Genomic DNA, 22,690 nt, shown 5'->3' with positions numbered 1-22,690 from the left:
TCGTATAATCCTGTCCTACTTATCTATTCATCACACATTGATTACATATAATGTGTGAGTTAACTATAACAACATCACAATTAAATGATAAAATGAACTAACTGGCTACAATTATACCTTATAATGCAAACAAGACTTTACTTGTAACTGTGTTGGTGGTCACTGTATTTGTTCTGCATGTGCTCTTAAGAGTCTCCCATTCTAAGAGACTCATAAAGGGAAACAGTAGCAATCGGAGCTGAATCCATTGGAGGGTAACACAGAACTATCAATCAATTCAATTTAAAATAGACACTACAGCAGATGTAAGTGATCTTCACTTTTTTGAAGTAATAAGATATCATCTCTAGCGGGTCAGAATTTAAAAAAAAAAATAATTGCCCCACTTTTGACCAGCTCTAGCCCCAGTGTGTAATTAATGTTGATACAATTGGTACTCTGCATCATAGACTCCTTTGACAAATCACACAACCGCTTGCTTTGTAACACCTCTTTATACCAATACTACAATATTAGATATTTAAAGGATATTCATTTAAGAAAGCTTTACCATATTCAGAAAGATTCTGGCACCAAATCTGGCCTAAAATTTCAAGGTTGGGAAAAAAATAGTTTTTATAAAATGCCACACCAATAGAAATGGAACCATAATTTGTTTAAAATATTCCTGTCAAAACATTTGGTTTTAAACAAATAAACATATTCTTACTTGGTTTAATCATTGTTCCCTTTGTCTTTTCCATTTATACCATAACTTTGGAGATTTAATTTGTTCCCATGGACTCAAATACTATCTGCCTGTCGTTTAGGTAATCTTTTGTACTCAGCATTATTATGTCCAAGTGCAAACATGTATGTAAAGAAAACAGTAAGACGTATTGTATTCTTTGCCCTTTCCTTACATAACACAATGACAGCTGTGCTCAGACTTTGTTGTGCTGCCACTTATAGGGTAGTCACTGAAAGAAAGCTAATATAATGAGTTAGGTCTTAAATTTTGTTCAGAATATTGTGGGAATCATAGTCAGTATAGCAGCTGGCAAGGTCTCAGGAACTCCTGATTCTCTGCACTTGAGTGTCACAATGGGCACAGATGAAGGGCAAGCTGCCATGGAAAGTCATGGTCATGGAAAGAGGTGATCCCTGAGACAAATTTATTAAATTTGTATTGGACAGGGTGACAGGGCAGTGGGCAGAGCACCAGGGTGATGAATTCTGATCACCCTCTTTTACTCAGAAGACTTGCTGCCCTGTGGCTGCACCTTTTGGAACTTCTTCAGGACATTCACTTCTAGCATATAAGATACACAGTGCTGCAGTACTCAAGCCTGCGTGTGCATTACTGCGGCCAAAGATTCATGCAATAGCAAGGGATGCAATGTTTTGGCCAGCCAGAGGTTGATAAGTCATTTGTGACTACTAATGCCATATGGGTGTCCAGGAGCAGTGAAGAGTCTAGAAGAAGGCTGGAAGACTAGAAGAACCTTGACACAATACAAAGCTTTGACTGGAGGATATATTCCTTCATTTGAGGATGATGTTATGGTTTCAGCCAGTTCTTCAGAATGATTTCCTTCCCTTGTCACCATTGTGTCCATCTTACCCAGATTTAGTTTCAGCCATATACTCTTCATCAAGGAGCTACCACACCCAGACACTGGGCAAGATGGATGATGGCTTTGCATGTGTTTGAAGTAGAGAGAGAATTGTAGGACTGGAAGGGACTTGAGACAGCTTCTAGTCCAGTCTCCTGCATTCGTGGCAGGACTAAGTATTGATAGTGTATAGAACAGAGTGTCAACTGCATACTGCTGGCACTGAAGTCTGTGGCTTCTTGCTATTGACCCTGAGGCTTAACTTGTTGTGTGTGTTGAATATTGGATAATATTGAGCCTTGTGGGCTCCACAGTAGAGTCCTGTTGAGGCAGAAGAATAGCTGCCCGTCACATCCCTCTCTATGCTGATGCCTTCTATATCTGCCTCTCTATTTATGACCTTTCATCATCTGTCCCATCACACATTTCCATATGTCCTCAGTGTGTCTTCCTGGATATCCCTTCACCTCCTGAAGCTCCATATTGTTCCAAACCAAATTTATCTTTCCACAAACTCTTGTCTCTTTCCCTTTACTGTTGAAAAAAAACATCCAAGCTTAAAACTTCATTGTCATGTCCGGCTCCTCTCTTCCTCTCACTATATATAGGTTGTTACCAAATTGAAGCCTTTTCCTCCTCAATACCTTAAAATCTGTCTTTCCCTCTGAATCCTCACTAATGAAACACTAGCCCATTTATTATTTTTTATCTCCTCTACCGCAGAACCCTCCCTGACCATCTGCATCTCCCTATTTTTTCTTTCCAAGCTACTCCAAATGTTGTTGCTAAGGTCTGTCTTCCTTCCTGCTCAGACCACAACTTCTGTCCTTAGGTCTCTTCATTGATTTTCTTTTCCTTCCATGTTAAAGTTCACACTCCGTCAACACTTTCCATAACATCCACTTCCTACTTCTCCGCTGATACCCCCACTTCTCATTCGTATGCATCCCAGCAACCTCTCTGTTAACTGTTTCAATCTTTTGTCTCCTCCCCCTTGTGACCTTGTGCCTTTTTTCTATTCTCCACCTTATATTTAGAACAATCTTTCAACTGACATGTGCCAACTCCTATCCCTTTCCTTCTTTAGATCTGTCTAAAATTGGTTTTGTCAGCCTATGTTGAGCTCTGCACCTATCACGCCTGCACACCTTTTTGTGTTTGAACCACCTTAATTATATTATATATTCTATTGTTTGCAAGTTATATTGGATTTGTTTAAGTTACTCTGTAAGCCCGTTGGGACAGGGTCCTTGCCTTTGTCTTTCTGTGAAGTGACACTTAGGCTCTATAAATGACTTAAAAGCCCAACTGCTTGCAACTTGATACTCTTTACTTGTTACCCACATTTAACTTTCATATTTTTGAACAAAGGTTATACATTCCGGTTATCTTTGATGTGTTTGTTAGGTATAGGTGCACCCTATGTTCAGCTGATTATTCATTAGTTCCTTTTGACTTAGGAGACTTAACACAGGGAAAATTGTTTCTCAGATTTTTCTTTACTAACAACAAGTATTTTTGTGTTTGTCCCCTATTCGGTTAGTGCTTTCTTATTAAAATGTCACCTAAAATGAGTAAAACATCAGAAACAAGGGTAAAAGTTAAGCCTGTTTGGATAAAACACACTAAAAAAACAACCTTCTGACATTTTCCTCATATTGCTAAACTTAGAAGTTGATCTCATTTCCCAGCACTAGACACAAAGTGGAAAAATAAATTGGATCAATCCTCAAAACTGATCAATGTTTTTTTTCAAAACTACTTTGTAAGATAAAAATCAATACAGCTATATTATTTGCCATTATCATCACCCGTAACATTAGAAAATGTTGATATTTGATTTATAAGTTAAAATGCTAAAGCAGTTCAGCTGTCTACTTCAGAGGTAAAAACTTAAAAGGAAGTAATTTTAATCCATCTTTGGGTTTCTTTTTACTCTTAAACTTTGTAACTTTGGTTTCTACAAACACAGTAGAAGTTTCATTTTTTAGCATCAGTGTATTATTTGCTTATTTAATCTTAAAGTTTAAAAATAAGAACAAATTAATGTTTGCATTTGCAAGTTACCAATAATGATGACTCTGATTTTGTGAATTCTCCATTAAGTGTTGCTTCTATGGAATATTTCTACATGGGAACTTGAAAATATCATTCTGCACCTAATTTTCCCTGTGGGCAGCTCACAGTCCTTTGACTGTCTAGCCCTTTCTGTACAAACGTGTTGTTATTTTTAATCTTTCTGCCAAAGAAATGAACTCATTTGTTAACTTTTTAAGATATTTGTTTCCCAAAACAAAATAAACTCCCAAAGAATGTATGATTTTTTTTTAAATAAGTTAATTTATTCCTTGTACAGTATTGCTAAGGCCCTTTGTTTCTGGCTTTACTTTGTTTAAAATTTCCTAGCAACGTGTCAGTGTTTACTACAAAAATTTAAAAACAGATAAAAATAAATGCAAACGTTATCTTCACAGTTTTCTGGGAAAATATTAGGTTTAGTATTGGGGGACAGGACACACAGCTTACCAAGTGGCCGTCTGTCCTTCTGGAGCATCCCTCAGGTGCCAGAGGGATCCCCTGGAGCTGGCTCCCCATTCCAGAAGGAGAGAGGTGTATCTGCGGAGATCCAGCACTTCCAGAATTTCAGTAAAAATTGCTAAAAACCGAAAACAAAGGGCCTTTAAATACTGCTAACTCTGAGCATTCAAAAATCATGAATCAGACCTCTAAAATCATGGGTGGCTTAAATCATGAGATTTTATTTTAAGATAATAAATGTGTATTTAGCTTGTAAATTCTTTTTATTTACCCTCTGGGTTTTGAGTGTTTAGTGTTTGTTTTCAAACTTTTCTCCACAAGCATGAAGGCTAGAAACTTCTCTTTTCTTTCTTAAATGAAAGATGAGATTTTTCTTTACTCACCTGGCTGTGTAAGCTGGGGCTTTAAGAAAAACGTGAAATATCACAACTCTTGTGATAAAACCCTGAGAATTGGCAACACTTTGATAATTACCTGAGGTATTTCTGTTTTAAAGATCTCATGTTCTTTGTATAAGTAACGTACTTTAAGGCCATGGCTACACTTGCAGCTGTAGAGCGCTTTAAGTTAAACCAGCCTTCGGAGAGCGCACTAGGGAAAGCGCTCCAGTTTGTCCACACTGAGAGCTGAAAGCGCACTGGCGTGGCCACATTTGCAGCATTTGCAGCTGCATTGGGAGCAGTGCATTATGGGCAGTTTTCCCAGCATTCAAGTGGCTGCAACGTGCTTTTCAGATGGGGGGGTGGAGTGTGACAGGGAGCCTGGGAGGGGAGAGAGTGGGATTTTGGGGTGCTGAGAGTGTGTCAGCACGCTATCTTGCAAGTTCAGACCCCCCTCCCTCCCCCGCCTCTCTCTCTCTCTCACTCAAAGCAAACAGTAGCTGCTTATTTTTTTTCCTCAGACCAGATAAGCAGCCGCTGTCAGATATGGCAACCCCACCCCACCCCCCTCTTCACTCATTCACTCTTAAGCAAACATTAGCTGTCGGCACTTCCAAAGAGAGCCCCCTGCTTCTCTCTCGCTCACACACAAACAAACAGAAGCTGTTTGTTTGATCAAATAAGCAGCCGCTCTCTGAAACAGAGCTTTGAAACGGCACTTCCGGTCCGGAGTTCACAACAAAGACAAGAGCGGCCACTTCAGTTAAGGGAATTATGGGGCATTTCCAGAGGTCAATTAGTGTGTAGTAACGTTACTTCTCGTTTACACTGGAGCTGCAGCATCTCAGCCAATACGCAACAGCTGTTAATCCTCTCTGGGAGGTGGAGTACCAGGACCGCTCCAGCCAGGGAGTCAGAGTGCTCTACGTACCTTGCCAGTGTGGACGGGGAGTAAGGTGGAGCGCTCTGGGAGGCTTTATTGCGGTAAAAAGTGCAAGTGTAGCCAAGCCCTTAGAGGCATCTGTTCCCTGAGCAGGTGCTTAACTTTAAGCATGTGAGTAGCCCCCTTGTTGAATCAGGGCCTAAAAGAGAATGATCTCAAGGTTATCAATCCAAAGAAACTGAGTCTGAGAAGCCTGGAATTAATCCAGGTCCCTCTTAGGCCAGCCATCTTTACTTCACTGCTTTTCATATTCTTTTACCAATAGGTGTCAGAATAGAGATATGCTTCAGTGTAGCTTGCACCTCTTGCGGAGTAACTCAGGGCTTGTCTACACTTAAAGCACTGCAGTAGCGCAGCTGTGCCACTGCAGTGCTTAGTGAAGAATCTACCTGTGCCAACGGGAGAACTTCTCCCTTCGATGTAGGTACTCCACCTCCCCGAGAGGCAGTACCTTTGCAAATGAGAGAAACCCTCCTGTCAACACAGCACTGACTACACCAGCAGTTAGATTGGTATAACTGCATTGCTTAGGGACGTTATACCTACATAGGTTTGTAGAGTAGACCAGGGCCCAGAACAATTTCCCAGGAAGGTAATGCTCACAAGATATGAGAAACATTGCAGTAGAGAAATAGCTACACCTGTTGCATGGCTAAAAGGGCATTCAGCATGAATTTGTAAATACCTGCATTTGTGGAGCACCCATAGTACCCATGGAAACCTGTGGCTTAGCACCTTGTGAAGTTGCGTGATTTGAGAAGATAGACAATGGCCTGGTCTACACTGCGGGGGAGGGTGTCAATGTAAGATACGCAACTTCAGCTACAGGAATACCGTAGCTGAAGTCGACATATCTTATTCCGACTTACCTCCCATCCTCACAGCGCGGTATATCGATCCCCGATAAATCGATCACTACCCACCGATATGGCGGGTAGTCTGGACGTAGTCAATGTTGAACTGTTCTCCGTCTTCCTCTGCAAACAAACAGGTTAAAGCTATTAACTGATAGTTTTTAATTGACAGCTTTTCTACGGCTCATTTGATAACTGAGAGCATGGCTCATATTGAGGATTTTTATAAGGTATTTGGCATAAGCAGTAGAATTTGTTAAACACCTGAGATAATTCATCTTGGCAGTAAGGTATTTTTCCTTCATTTTCGTCTTCTAACTGTCACTTCACAGTGGAGGCTGCTGTGGGAGAGGAAACATGAAATACAAGGCTGAAGCTTACAATATTTTCTTTCAGTAAAAGGTTATTTACTTGCCACTCAGGATATTGCTTGAGTTCCACAACTAGTTTTCTTTTGCTTTAAACAGGATCTTAGTCTTTGTAATACGCTCAGTAAGTGATAGATTTTAGGATTCTTGGTTTTGTATTTTTTTTTAAATATCCATTTTGGTAGAGAAATTAATAAACCATAAAAAAATCTATATTTTTCACTGTTGTGAGAGGGAATTATGTCTGTGACTCCGATTAGCACTTACAGAAGTTAAGTGCTCCCATGCAGCTGAGAGAATAAAAGCCAAAATCATGTGCTTCTGAAGCATCTTCTCTCTTTTGTTATGTAGAACAAATTAATTATACAGGAAGAATGATATTTTTTCCACAAATATTGGCACAATTTCCATCTTTCATTCCTTGATGTTTCCTGCTAGCTCTGTTACAGGAAACAATTTCATATATAACTGAGTATAGATAATTATTGTCCCTGTACTGTGAAATGCACTGTCTACTCTTCTTTAGTTCATTGGGGCTACTTACATGCTTAAAGTTAGTAATATACTGAATTGGGGGTCTAAGACAGCTAATAGAAGGGTATTATCCCTAATATAAGCCTAAATAAGTCATCACTAAAAGTAGCTCTTTCAGAGAATATTAACAGCTATGAAATGAGTTATCATTAGAGATATGAGAAACTCAGTTTCAACTAGAGTTTGTTTCACTGCATGTCGTACTGTAGTGTTCTTATATAATTATATTTCAAATGGTTCACACCTCATGAGTTTCATTTGAAACAAGTATTAATTTTTCACTCCAAATTATAATTCAGCTAAGATTCACCCAAACCCTTACAGAAAAGTCCTATAATACATAATAGAATATAACTTTTTATATCAACATATTTAAGATAATTGTATCCCTGCTATGGAATTATTTTGGATGCTGTTTAAAAACCTAACAAGAGGGGTGTCATTTTCTTAAATTCCATAGATTTTAGATTTATTTCTCTGGAACCCTTTTAAACTTTGTAGAACCCCATTAGTTTTATTACTGGTTTAGAACTTTTTCCAGAAGGGAAAGTACATGAAACTTACAAATGTGACCAAAATTTTGGCTTTGTGATGAACCCCCAAACTAGGTAAGTTTTGCCTAGTTTTGTTTCTAAAGTGTTACACAGCTTACGTGGAAAGTCAACAGTTTAAAAAAATTAATGACTAGATCAGGATTCCTCCAAAATGGAAGAAAAAACAATCTAACTTTGAATGTGACTGCTAGTGCAGAGGAATAATGAACAGTATTGTATTGAGATTAAAGATGAGACCGGATCAAACCAAAAGCCCAGATACAAAATCCCATACTTTCAAATCTGGATCTTTGATTGGTCCCTCTCTCTGTATGATAGGCCACACTGAAATCCCAGATCCAAATACTTCTGAACTTTGGGAGAATTAAGATCAGTCCCGTCTCTAATTCAGATGTGTTCTACTGTATTTTTAAAATGTGTTGTATAAATGGCTTCCTGGTTCTTGGTTGCTACTGTCTAAAGAAAACTTCTTTCTGTATTGCAGGGAAAGCACAAACTGCATGTAAACACAGGACTTGAAAGCAAGTGGTGTGGCCTTATTCCAGTTGGGAACCCTTGTTACAACGTTACTACGACGGGCCTAAAATGGAACCTCAGTAAGTCAGATGTCTCATTGCTGACACCATTTCAAATTAGGGATAGCTTCATTGGAGTTATTTCAGATTTACACCCGTGTAACACACATTTAAATCTTGTCCTATATGTTTAAGGGGGAGGGGGAAATAGTAAACTTTAGTGGAGCAAGTTTTTCTAGCAATAAAAAAGTCAGAAAAGGAAATGCATGAATTATATTAAAACCTAAGACATCCCAGGCTGTAATATGTTTTGCTTCTGGGAATCATAATACTGTTTAAATAGAACATTTGTTGAGGTCATGATGCATTACCATCCTGATATATTACTCTTCAGGGAGGTAAGTCTGCAAGTGCCTAAACTCCTGCCTATAAGCCATAAAGTTATGAGAGAGAAATAATAATGCAATACAGATTATTAAAGCCACCTCACTTTCTGAGAACTGCTTGACATATACTGTCTATTTGTCAACTCTGGATGAATATATCTTATCTTTATTATTATTTAAAATGGGTAAAGTGCATTTGCCCTAAAACAGGAGTATTTGTTAGAAGAGGAAAAGATGACAAAAATTCTTTTGACAGAAAAATAGAAAGAGGAAATTTTTCCTTTGAGTCATGCAGAGTATTCTTACCCAAGAAGATGAAGTCAACTTGTTGTTGTTGTTGTGGAGATGCATTAAAATTGAAAAGGAAAGAACCAAAGAAGTGGTTCACAAACACTGGAATGTTCCATAAAGGCCATCTTCTACTAACCCAGAAACTTTTTTTTATTTCGGAAGGTGGAGAAATCCAGTAGGGGAGAGGCTGTTCTAGATTTGATTTTGACAAATAAGGAAGAACTGGATGAGAATTTGAAAGCAGAAGTCAGCTTAGGAGAAAGCGATCATGAAATGGTAGACTTCATCATTCTGAGGAATGGTAGGAGGGAAAACAGCAGAATAAAGATAATGGATTTCAAGAAGGCAGACTTTAGCAAACTTAAGGAGTTGGTAGGTAAGATCCCATAGGAAGCAAGTCTAAAGGGGAAAACAGTTCAAAAGAGTTGGCAGTTTTTCCAAAAGACATTATTAAGGCCACAAGAGCAAACAATGCCACTGCATAGGAAAGATAGGAAGCATGGACAGAGACCACCCTGGCTCAACCAGGAGATCTTCAATTATCTGAAACTCAGAGTCCCACGAAAAGTGGAAAATAGGCCAAATTACAAGGGATGAATATAGACAAATAACATAAATAAAAAGGGTAACAAGAAAACATTCTACAAATACTTTAGAAGCAAGAGGAAGACCAAGGACAAGGTAGGCCTGTTACTTGATGGGGCGGGGGCGGGGAGAGAATGTGTTACTTGGACATCTAACAGTCAATGTCAGTGAAAATGAGGTAGGATCAGAGGCTAAAATAGGGAAAGAACAACTAAAAAATTACTTAGACAAGTTAGATGTCTCCAAGTCATCAGGACCCAATTAACTGCATCCTAGAATACTCAAGGAGCTGACTGAGGAGCTATCTGAGCCATTAGCGATTATCTTTGAAAAGTCATGGAAGACGGGAGAGATTCCAGAGGACTGGAAGAGGGCAAATATAGTGCCCATCTATAAAACGGGAAATAAGGACAACCTGGGGAATTCCAGACCAACCATCTTAACTTCAGTACCTGGAAAGATAATGAAGCAAATAATTAAGCAATCAATTTGCAAACACCTAGAAGATTAGAAGGTGATAAGTAACAGTCATCATAAAAAAAACAACAACAAGGAGTCCTTGTCCTAGTCCTTTGAGACTAACAGGGTTTTTGCTGATACAGACTAACACGGCTACCACTCTGAAACCAGTCGTCATAGATTTGTCAAGAACAAATTGTGTCAAATCAGCCTAATGGCTTTTTTTGACAGGATAACAAGCCTTGTGGATAAGGGGGATTGGTAGATGTAGTATATATTGACTTTAATAATTGACTTTGATATGGTCTCCCATGACCTTCTCATAAACAAATGAGGGAAATATAATCTAGATTGAGCTACTATAAGGTGGGTGTATAACAAGCTGGAAAACCATTCCCAGAGAGTAGTTATCAGAAGTTCACAGTCAAGCTGGAAGAACATATCAAGCGGGGTCCTCCAGGGATCAGTTCTCGGTGCAGTTCTGTTCTATATCTTCATTAATGATTTAGATAATGGCATAGCACACTGGGAGGGGTTGCAAGTGCTTTGGAGGATACGATTAAAATTAAAAATGATCTGGACAAACTGGAGAAATGGTCTGAAGTAAATAGAATGAAATCCAATAAGGATAAATGCACAGTACTCCACTTAGGAAGGAACAATCAGTTACACACATACAAAATTGGACATGACTACCTAGGAAGGAGTACTGGAGAAAGGGATCTGGAGTTCATATTTACCTTATGATCCACTATGAGTGAACAGTGTAAAACTTGCAAAAAAAAAAGAAAAGAAAAGAAAACATCATTCTGGGATGTATTAGCAGGAGTGTTGTCAGCAACATGTGAAAAGTAATTCTTCTGCTCTACTCCAGGCTGATAAGGAGTTGTGTCCAGTTCTGAGTTCCACATTTCAGGAAAGATGTGGGCAAATTGGAGAAAATCCAGAGAAGAGCAACCAAAATGATTAAAGGACTAGAAAACATGAACTATGAGGGAAAATTGAAAAAATTGTGTTTATTTAGTCTGGAGAAGAGAAGACTGAGAGGGGACCTAACAGTTTTGAAGTACATAAAAATTGTTCTAAGGAGGAGGGAGAAAAATTATTCTCCTTTAACCTCTGAGGATAGAACAGGAAACAATGGGTTAAATTGCAGCAAGGGCAGTTTAGGTTGGACATTAGGAAAAACTTCCTAGCTGTCAGGATGGTTAAGCACTGGAATAAATTTGCCGAGGAGATTGTGGAATGTCCATCATCACCAGATTTTTAAGAGCAGGTTAGACAAACACCTGTCAGGGATGGTCTAGATAATAAGTAGTCCTGCTGGACTAGATGGCCTCTCGAGGTCCCTTCCAGTCTTATGATTCTAACCTGGTTCCTAATCCTGCAGTCTGATCTACATAGGTAGACCCTTGTGCCCATCCACAGGAATACCTTCTCTATCTTAATGATGAATCTGAGATCCAGCCACTCTCCTGGGGCCTACTGTGTCACTGCTGCCTGCCTCACATCTAGCTGTCTGCGTTTTCCTTTTACTAGGGGTTTAATCTTTGGCAAAATATAATTTTACATGGTCTCTTGCACTTCAGCATCTGGAAAGCCTTAAATTCCACTGCAGATTTGAGTGTGCACAGTTGAAATCCCTAGTTAGCAATGGCTCACTAGTAGTTGGGTTCTGAATTCTGCATTAAATTAAGAATGGAAGAAAGTTTCCAGATGCAGGAAATTGGGGTGAAGAGCTGACTGGCTGGCACAGTTCAACTGGTCTGTAAGAGTTGGCTACACCATATAAAAGGAGCACTCGTCTTCTAATTTGAAAGACTTGGTTTGACCATTGGCCTGCTAAACCCAGTGTTGTGAGTTCAATCCTTGAGGGGCCCATTTAAGGATCTGGGGCAAAAATCTGTCTGTGGATTGGTCCTGCTTTGAGCAGGGGGTTGGACTAGCTGACCTCCTGAGGTCCCTTCCAACCCTGATATTCTATGTTCTGTGATATGTGTTCTCAATGATAGGGATAGGATGAGATTCTTCTAAATCCTCCTCACTCATATGCTTTAGGCTGTACAATGAATTTTGTGTCTACTATATAAAAAATGAGTAACCTAATGTCTCAATAAATTTCCAGACTTACAGAGAGTAGGAAAAGGAAGCTTAAACCACCATTAAGTTAATGAGCAGAGTTTAAGGAGTTCACATCATTTCGTAAAATAGACAGCTGAAGTTACACACTGCACTGTATCAAAATGTGATGAACTTTGTGAGGAAACTTTGTTTGTTTCAAATGCTAGTTATTTTTCAAATGCATCAAATTTTGCCTGAGTTTAATGACATGATCTTTGTCACCTTAACAAGGTCCCTGTCTGGGAAACAGAGGATTATCATGGTAATTTTGGAGAGAGTCTGCCTGCTACCCCGTATAATATGTCCCACGGAATTTTCTGTTGCTTCTAAAGCTGTGGTCTCTTTCATGAGAGAAAATTTGCAAAAAACTATAGCAATTTGGCAAAAGCTCCATAGTTTATCATAATTCAGCATTTGTAGATCCTGATTGTAATTAAAATCTGGAAAATGTTGTGATAGCTCTTTCCCCAAAGACCACTGCTAGCAGATAGTCAATTCTAAATTTGCCTTACCACCCCTATGGAATCAGATAGTCAGAGAATCCAGTGGGAATGTCCAACCCGATAATGTTCATTTTCATGGGAGGGGCCCGCCATGTCTGTCAATGAGACTATTACCATAGTGACATTTAAACAGGGAAAGGAATGGGTAGATTGAAGGTTTATTGCCCTTGATCACAGAGAATGTCCAAAATGTGCTGGTTTGACCTGCTTGAACTAGATATAATCTGACCAGATAGAAATAAATATTGTTTGGCAACGGCAAGAGTTATTCTAAATATTTACTAGAGTAACTACATATATAGCAGTCGGGCATATTCTATGTTGGGCATTCTTGAATCACAAGAAAATGCAGACGTATGGGGAATCCCCTAGCATAGGGCCATGCATGAAGTAAATGCGATCCAGAACTTTTTATGACATAAGCACCACAAAAAGCTAATGTGGATCATTATTGTTATAGAGAGCACTGTGTGCAGTCATTATTACACTATATAACCTCAAAATGTGGTTGTTTGAAAACTTAAGGCTGGGGTTTTAAAAGGAGCCTAGGAGTCCAAGTTCCATGGATTTGGTGCACCAAACTCGTGTAGGCTAGAATTTTAAAAAGGAGCCTAAACTCGCAAAATGGGGGTGGAGTGGCTGTCTGCTTTTTTGTGTATGTAAATACTGAGCCACTTTTGCTTTTTTTTTTTCCTTCCCCCATTTGGACAGGAGGATGCAGAATAATTTTCAAAATTATAAATAGTATAAGCAGCAGCATCTGACCAGAGAATTTGCTAAATGGTCATCTGTGTAATAGGTGCAGAATTGTTTCCTAGTAGGTGCTCTCACCTCTTCTCCATCTTATCATGTACCTTTTGTTTACAGTCTAGTTTGTTAATAGATATTTTACTTAAGAAAAAAGTGGGAACAGGCAATTTGGAATACGTTAGGCTGGGGCCGTGTATTAAAAATGTATACTAAAATGATACTAAAAATCTGTCACACACATAATTGGGTTGATCCATTCAGACATGTTCTGTATGGAGAAGTCGGAGTTTAAACCTTATTCTATTGGCCAAAGAGGAGTTTGTTTTTTATGGGGACATGGGTTACTAATCACTCCATGGTTGGTTTGAGGGGAGTGGATTTGGAGGGTTGGAATGGTATCAGACACAATTTGCATATGGCATTGGACTGGGAATTCAGTTGTCCTCAATGCTTATGATACTAACAATACTGTGATTAGCTGCTGAATTCTGGGAGGTACAACATCTAGATACTATGATGATGAGCACTATATAGGGGGGAAAAACTCAGTTTTTTTCATTTTGTTCAGTTATCTTTTTTTATGCAGGGAGATAAGCAGGCATAGAAATGACAATGTGACCTATCGGTAGGAAACTAACATTACAACAGCAACTCTACTTCCTTCCTTTCCTTGTTCCTTTCTGTTTTTAATGAGAAACTGAACACTGCATTTTGCATTATTTGACTGGGTAATGTTCACGTTGCACATCAGTTGCTCCAGCTGACTTGGTTGGTCTCATTATTAACGTTTTAATCACAAAATCTGGTTAGTTCTATTATTTATACCTCAATCTCTTCATCACTAAAGTATAGACCCTAAGAATGCCAAGATTCTCTAGGTATTCCAAAAGCAACTTGAGACTCTAAAGCCTGAAACTGATCCTGTGCCCAAGTAAGTGGCTGAACCTAACCATTAATAACTCAAATTCTGAATCTGATTATTATTCAGATGATGGTAAAACAAAAAGCAGTGAAACAAATACCCCAAATCCAGAATGCATATTAATTTCCCTTGCAACAAGCTTTTTTTCTCATGACAAGCTCTAGATTAAAATTGTTGGAAAAATGCTGTAGCTCTAGTACTAGCTATCACTAATGATCCTCCTGACTTCTGTTCTGCCCGTGATTTTACACTTAAATTGAAAATGGCAGCTCATCCACGAAGGATAATATAAAGAAGCAAAGGAAGGAGGGCACACATTGCTATGAAGTGACTTAAGTCTCGAAATTTTTGCTGATAGCTTGGGTATGGCAGACCTTTGCCTGCTCATTTGTGCATAGAAATATGAGACACACCCCTCCCCAGTAAACCTTAATGGACAGAATGCTTATAAATGTTATAAATTCAACCCTGGATGTGTAAATCGATGATATTTTTCACTCTAAATGTGACAAAAAGTAAAAGGCTTTTCCTCATTTTGTCATCAGTTAATGGAAAAAGATCTGAAAGGCTTGTTTTAAAAACTTGATTTCTGGACCATCATATACTTTTAAGTGTCTCAACTATAAATTAATTTAGAATCTGTGCTGTAATAGCTGGACGAATCAACTGATGATTTAGCTATAGTGACAAAGTTCCTCCTTTATCTTGGTGGGTCCTGCGCTTATTGGTGGATTTTTTTGCCTCAGAGATTCACCATGTGGGTTGGGGAACAGCCCAGAGACCTTCCCCTCTGGAAGAACCCATAGTCCAGGTCAATTGGGAGGTTTGGGGGGAACCCAGGCCCGCCCTCTACTCCGGATTCCAGCCCAGGGCCCTGTGGACTGCAGCTGTCTATAGTGCCTCCTGTAACAGCTGCATGACAGCTACAACTCCCTGGGCTACTTCCCCATGGCCTCCTCCAAACACCTTCCTTATTCTCACCACAGGACCTTCCTCCTGGTGTCTGATAACGCTTGTGCTCCTCAGTCCTCCAGCAGTACACACTCTCAGCTCCTTGCGCCTCTTGTTCCCAGCTCCTCACACTCGCACCACAAACTGAAGTGAGCTCTTTTTAAAACCCAGGTGCCCTGATTAGCCTGCCTTAATTGATTCTAGCAGCTTCTTCTTAATTGGCTCCACGTGTCCTAATTAGCTTACCTGCTTTAACTGGTTCTAGCAGGTTCCTGATTACTCTAGTGCAGCCCCTGCTCTGGTCACTCAGGGAACAGAAAACTACTCATCCAGTGACTAGTATATTTGCCCTCTACCAGACTCCTATACCCCACTGGTCTGGGTCTGTCACATATCCCTCCCCCCTGCTCAACGCCAAGGGGTTGGGCAGCTTGGGATGTCAGACAGTGCACACATGACAAGCCATTGGCATTGCCATGACGGCTCCCTGCTCTGTGTTGCACATGGAACTGGAAAGGTTGGAGGGATAAGAACCATCTGGTCACTCTTGTGTTCTTCTCCTTGTTCTGCTGCATCCATTGAAGAGGGGCATGGTCAGTCACAAGGACAAATCTGCGCTCGAGCAGGTAGTAGCGCAATGTTTCCATGGCCCATTTTACAACAAGGCATTCTCTCTCCACCACTGCATATTTTTGTTCCGGAGTTTCCGGACTGAGGTATAGAATTGGGTGTTCCTCCTCCCTGAGCATCTATGATAGAATGGCCCCCATCCCTACTTCCGATGCATCCGTCTGCAGGATAAACTCCTTGGTGAAATCAGGGGCTATCAGTACAGGGTTACTGCAGATGGCAGCCCATAGGTCTGTGAATGCTTCCTCTGCTGTGTCAGACCATCTCACCAGATCAGGTCCACGGGCTTTCACTAGGTCTGTCAGGGGTCTTGCCCTTGTGGCAAAGTGGGGGATAAATTGTCAGTAATACCCCACCACACCTAGGAACGCCCGGACTTGTTTCTTGCGACTTGGTCGGGGCCAATTTTGGATGGCCTCTAACTTGTTCACTTGGGGTTTTACCAGACCTTTTCCCACAATGTAGCCAAGATACTTGGCCTCTGTAAACCCTACAGTGCACTTGCCAGGGTTTGCTTTAAGGCCAGCTCGCCTGACGGTATCGAGGACTGCCTCCACCTTCTCCAGGTGGGTTTCCCAGTCTGGGGTATGAATGACCACATCGTCCAAGTACGCAGCAGCATAACTGTTATGCGGGTGTAATAGCTTGTCCATGAGGCGCTGGAAGGTAGCTGGGGCCCCATGTAGTCCAAAGGGGAGGACAGTATATTGAAAAAAGACCCTCTGGTGTAGAGAACACAGTCTTTTCCTTTGCATCTTCTGCAAGGGGAATCTGCCAGTACCCCTTTGTCAAGTCTAGGGTAGTCAAGTACCAGGCATTACCCAGATGGTCCACTAGCTCATCTATGCGAGGTATGGGGTACACGTCAAACTGGGATACTTCATTTAGTCGCCTGAAGTCGTTGCAAAATCTTGTGGTGCCATCAGGTTTGGGCACCGGCATGATTGGGCTGGACCACTGACTGTAGGATTCTTCGATGATCCCCAACTCCAGCATTTTTTTTACTTCTGCTTTTATTTCCTCCCTTTTTGCCGCTGGCACCCGATAGGGCCTCATTGTTATTCTGGCCCCAGGGTTCGTGACGACGTGGTGATATGTCTCAGTTGTTTGACTCGGTTTTGTCAAGAACACATCTTGGTTCTGGAATATCATCTCAGACACCTCATTCTTCTGGTCTGGTGTTAAATCGGGAGACACTCTCAGCTGTTTGGAAGGCTTGTTTTCCTGGGCTAGGTCTTTTTGGACCATTGTGTATGCCTCTTGTGCATGCCAGGGTTTCAGAAGGTTAACTTGATAAATCTGTTCTTATTTTCTGTGTCCTGGCTGCCGCACCTTGTAGGTTACTTTCCCCCACGGGTTCAACCACCTCATAGGGCCCCTGTCATTGGGCCAGAAGCTTGCTTTCTGCCATGGGTACCAACACCATAACCCGATCCCCTGATTGGAACTGTCGCATTTTTGCCTGGCGATTGTAATGGGTTCGCTGGGCCTCCTGTGCCTTCTCCAAATGTTCCCGTACAATAGGGGTAACCCGGGCTATCCAGTCTCACATCTGCATTACATGCTCTATTATGTTTCTCCCCTCATTGGGTTCCTCTTCCCAGATCTCTTTGGCGATATCTAGTATGCCACGGGGGTGACGCCCGTATAATAACTCGAAGGGGGAAAACCCAGTTGAGGCCTGAGGTACCTCCTGGATAGCGAACATAAGGTAGGGTAGTAGGGTGTCCCAATCCTTCTCGTCCCGACTTACCACCTTCCTTATCATAGCCTTGAGGGTTTGGTTAAACCTTTCTACCAACCCATCAGTCTGAGGATGGTAGACCGAAGGTCTCAGGGTATGTATATGGAGCAGCGTACAGAGGTCCTTCATTTGCTTCAACATAAATGGGGTTCCTTGGTCGGTTAATATCTCCTTCAGTAGCCCCATTTGGGCAAAGATCCCCACCAGCTCTTTAGCTCTAGTTTTAGAGGCCGTGTTCCGCAGGGGGACAGCTTCTGGGTAGCGAGTAGCATAGTCCAAAACAACAAGTATATGTTGGTGGCCCCGAGCCGTCTTCTCCAGGGGTCCCACTAGGTCAATCGCTATTCGCTCGAAGGGGACCTCTATGATGGGAAGGGGTACTAAAGGTGCCCTCAAGTGGGGACGGGGACTGTGCAGCTGACACTCCAGGCAAGAGGCACAGTACCTCCGCACTTCTTCATGTACTCCGGGCCAGAAGAACCGTCGTAGGACTCGTGCCAGGGTCTTCTCTACCCCCAAATGCCCCCCAAAAAGATGACTATGGGCAAGACTTAATACAGCATTCTGATGTTTTTGAGGTACGAGGATCTGCTGTACCTTCTTCCCCTGTACTGGTGCAACCCGGTATAAGAGATCCTTCTTCATTATGAAATAGGGTCCTGGTCCCTGGGTTTTCCCTTCCACGGGTACCCCATCTATTTCAGTCACAACCTTCTTAATGTTGTCATACCTTGGGTCTTCTGCCTGGTCCTGTCCAAAATTTCCTCTCCTGGGGCTAATCTGCCCAAGATCTAGGGGCCCAGTCTCTGTTGCCTCTACTGGTTCAAAAGCATTAGGGTGGGGATCAGACTCAGGTGCTTCTCCCTCCTGCGTGGCCTCCTTTTCAGCTGCGCGGGTCCGCCTACCTACAAGAGCGACCCTCTGGCTTTGGGTCAGTATTCAGGTTCCCAAGGGCTTAGCTGCCCTTCTTTCCCTTTTTGTCTTTCTACCCTGTCTGGGAGTGGAGAACAAATCTGGGGATATTTCAGAGAAGATTGGGGGTTGACAGTCTGCTGTGGATGCCTCACCAATTGTAGGATCCCCATCTTTCTCCAATCCACCTACTGGGAGTAAGTTTCCAAACCCTGGGAAGTCCCTCCCTATGAGCACCGGATATGGGAGTTTAGGGACTACACCTGCTGCTACCTCAGTAGTGTTCCCTTGGATCTCAATTTTTACTGGGATGGTGGGGTAGTAACTAACTGTCCCATGGACACGTTATCCCCGTACGTTTAGCCTGTAGCAGCTGACTACACTTCACGAGCGTCCCTGAGATAAGCGTGATAGCACTCCCCGAATCAACCAGTGCTGTGGTCCCTACCCCATTTAGTTTCACTGGTCTGGTATACTTATGTGGGGTTAGTGAGACCCCCACAAGGTGGATTAGGGAGCATGGATCTGCCCAGTTCCCCAGGTTACACTGCATAGGCTCCTCAGCATCGGGACACTGCGCAGCTATGTGTCCCCACTCCCCGCAGGCATAAAATCTGTATGGAGCCCTAGGCGTTCCCCGGTCTCTTGGTTTGGGCAGTCTAACATCACAATCCTCTTCTCCCTCAGTGCTCCGTCTCTTTGTGGCCTCTGATGAGCCTTCAGCCTCTCTCTTTTTCCACCTGGGCCCTCCGGGTGGCCCAGTCACCCAAACTTTAGGGCTTGGAGCTGCTAGTTTAACCCGGGGTGCCTCTTCCTTAACTGGTCGGGTCAGCTCCCTTGCTGTCCTTTGCCTCTCTACCAGGGCAATAACCTCATCGTAGGTGGAGGCTTCGTTCTGGCTTACCCAGGCACGAAGTTCTGGTGGTAGTCCCCTCATGTATCGGTCGATGACCAGAACCGCTAGTATCTCTTCTGGACTCTGGGACTCTGTTTGCAACCACTTCCGTGCGAGATGGATGAGGTCATTCAATTGGGACCACGGGTTTTTGTCTTCCTGGTACCTTCAACCGTGATACTGCTGGGCCCACACTGTAGTTGTTACCCCAGATCTGGCCAGGATCTCTGCTTTCAGTTGGGGGTAGTCTGCCGCAGCCTCTTCAGGCAGATCAGGGTAGGCCTTCTGGGCCTCCCCACACAGGAATGGGGCAAGGATGCCAGACCACTGATCTCGAGGCCAGGTCTCCCGTAGGGCTGTCCTCTCAAAGGCCAGAAGGTATGCCTCTACATCATCCTCCCATGTCATTTTCTGCAGCCAATGGCTGGCCCATATGAGCCGCATCCCATCATGGTCGCGATTCAGCTCTGTAAGGGACTTTACCTGGTTTACCAGTTCCCGCAGCATAGCTCGGTCTTGAGCAGCCTGGTCCATCAGCAGGCGATTAGTCTCTTGCTGCAGCTGCACTGCCTCCTGTTGGGCGGCTGCCTGGACACAGGTAGCCTCCTGCTGGGCCGCCGTAGCTTGTATCAGTGCCCGCACTACGTCATCCATTGTGGTGGAAAAAAAATAAACCCTCTCCTTTTTTTTTTTTTTTTTAAATCATCCTCCTTCTTCCGCCACGCTGTGCACCCCAAGATCCCACCGCTGACACCAGTGTGACAAAGTTCCTCCTCTGGCTTGGTGGGTCCTGCGCTTATTGGCGGATTTTCTTGCCTCAGAGATTCACCATGTGGGTTGGGGAACAGCCCAGAGACCTTCCCCTCTGGAAGAACCCACAGTCCAGGTCAATTGGGAGGTTTGGGGGGAACCTGGGCCCACCCTCTACTCCGGGTTCCAGCCCAGGGCCCTGTGGACTGCAGCTATCTATAGTGCCTCCTGTAACAGCTGTGTGACAGCTACAACTCCCTGGGCTACTTCCCCATGGCCTCCTCCAAACACCTTCCTTATTCTCACCACACGACCTTCCTCCTGGTGTCTGATAACGCTTGTGCTCCTCAATTCTCCAGCAACACACCTTCTCACTCTCAGCTCCTTGCGCCTCTTGCTCCCAGCTCCTCACACTCACACCACAAACTGAAGTGAGCTCCTTTTAAAACCCAGGTGCCCTGATTAGCCTGGCTTAATTGATTCTAGCAGCTTCTTCTTAATTGGCTCCAGGTGTTCTAATTAGCCTGTCTGCCTTAACTGGTTCTAGCAGGTTCCTGATTACTCGAGTGTAGCTCCTTCTCTGGTCACTCGGGGAACAGAAAACTACTCATCCAGTGACCAGTATATTTGCCCTCTACCACACTCCTGTACCCCACTGGTCTGGGTCTGTCACACTATTAATAGAGACTTCGATCTTTATTGGGGCATGTAGACATTATTGTAATACAAATAACATTTTTTCCAGCATTTTTAGATTCTTTTTTTATTTTATCTCTAACTTTCTTGCGCTACAGTATATTTAAGTATTGATTCACTTATCAACCTTACTTATGAGTTTAACACAGTTTTCTTTCTGGGCATATGTAAATTCCCATGTGATGAAAATGTATAAAAAGCTCTCATATGCTAGTCAAATGTGATATACATTCAATTCACAAATATTGTGAAACTTTGTAGGCTCTGGATAGGAATAAAAAGGGATAAATATCTGACAGAGACTGTGCTGAGGGATGCTACCAAACCTCTCACATCTATGATGTAATAAATAAAACTGAAATCCATACTCTCTCCTTCCAATAGTCAAGCAAATACAGCTTACGTCTTGATTTCACATACAATACTACAGAGCACGTGTGTGTGTGTGTGTGTGTGTACACACATGCGCATATATATGTATAAATGTTTCCTTACAAACTGTCATTTACTAGTATTGGAAAAAAATGGGAGATTCATTTGTTTTAGTTTCCACCTTATGAGCAAAGAAATTTGGAGAAGTTGGAAAATTGCTCAGGGGAGCAACTCCTAGATGTATTTACTATTGTAAAGTACACATTGTGGATCACACTAATAACATATTCCTTACCTGGTCCCAAAGGGATATAAATCTTTTCTCCATTAAAATCTGATTTACACCAGAGAATTTAGATAATACTAGCTCTGATTTGGCTCATCTGGCTGCTTACTGATAACAGCTTCATACCATTTAAAAAAGAAAAGAAATCTTCAAGTGCTAGTGTTATCCAGTATATATCCTCTGAGGTCCCTTCATGGAGGTTAACTGAGAATGAAGAAAGAAAGCTGCAGTACTGCTATTGATAAGGGAACCTGGCTGGAGGATAATGGCATTCTAAGGATTTTCTGTAGTAAGGAATGATCGCACTAGCAAATAGTAAGTTATGACTCAATGCATATTTCCTTTCATATGCTGTACCTTCTGATACCTCTAACCTCTGCAAGTGAATGAGCACATTGTGTGTATGTTTTTTTCCATGTAATTTTTGAGCAAACTGGCTTTTGTAGGGTGGGAATTATACTGCTGTGAACTACTTCTATGCAACAGAGTCTCCCTACTGTTTGACTACAAGGAGGCAATAATAATAAGAGAAAGCTCTTACTTCTGTTGTTGTCAATAGTTTTGCTAATATCAACCAAAACTTTTTTTTAAATATTGCCATTGATAGTAAAAATCAAACTTTTGCTGTATTACTTATTATTTTTGTGTTCCTTGTTTGTTTCTAAACTGCTTAATTTTTGTGCTCGTGAAATTGAAGAATCCTGCCATCCACCCACAAAAGAAAAAGGGATGCTGCCATTACCGTTATGGCTACAATTTTATTTTAAAGACACTGCACTGTTTTAAGTGTTTATGGCCAAGTTTTGCAGAGGAAACACCGAACTTGGAGCTCCAAAGAGAAGAAGCAGCTGATTTTGAGGCTTGTTGTTTTAAGTGCATTTTAGATGGCATTTGAACTACTGATTTGGAATCTTAAACCAATTGAGTCTCTTTTAGGGTTACCATATTTAGCAAATAAAAAAGAGGACCCTCCACGGGCTCTGGCCCTGCCCATCTCCCCACCCCAGCCCCGCCCCAACTCCGCCCCTTCCCCGCCCCAACCCCACCCTAGCTCCGCCCTCTCCTCCCTCCCACTCCCAGCCATGCGAAAAGGGCTGCCCGAGCGCTACCGGCTTCACAGTTTGCCGGGCAGCCCCCAGACCCTGCGCCCCCAGCC

The 22,690-nt window shown here is 42.2% G+C and overlaps 1 protein-coding gene across 5 annotated transcripts in view; it reads left to right on the top strand.

The window, feature by feature from the left end:
* TPK1 (thiamin pyrophosphokinase 1) overlaps positions 1-22,690 on the top strand; it is a 495,971-nt gene that overhangs the window by 373,767 nt on the left and 99,514 nt on the right. For all 5 annotated transcript variants that reach the window (XM_034761276.1, XM_034761275.1, XM_034761279.1 and 2 more), the window contains one exon: positions 8,251-8,362. In XM_034761276.1, coding sequence (XP_034617167.1) covers positions 8,251-8,362 — 112 coding nt within the window. The remainder of the gene's footprint in view (positions 1-8,250; positions 8,363-22,690) is intronic.

Source organism: Trachemys scripta, chromosome 2, assembly GCF_013100865.1.
Source record: "Trachemys scripta elegans isolate TJP31775 chromosome 2, CAS_Tse_1.0, whole genome shotgun sequence".
Lineage (NCBI taxonomy): Eukaryota > Metazoa > Chordata > Testudines > Emydidae > Trachemys > Trachemys scripta.
The sequence above is the reverse complement of the archived record's forward strand: the minus strand, read 5'-3'. Positions and strand labels throughout refer to the sequence as shown.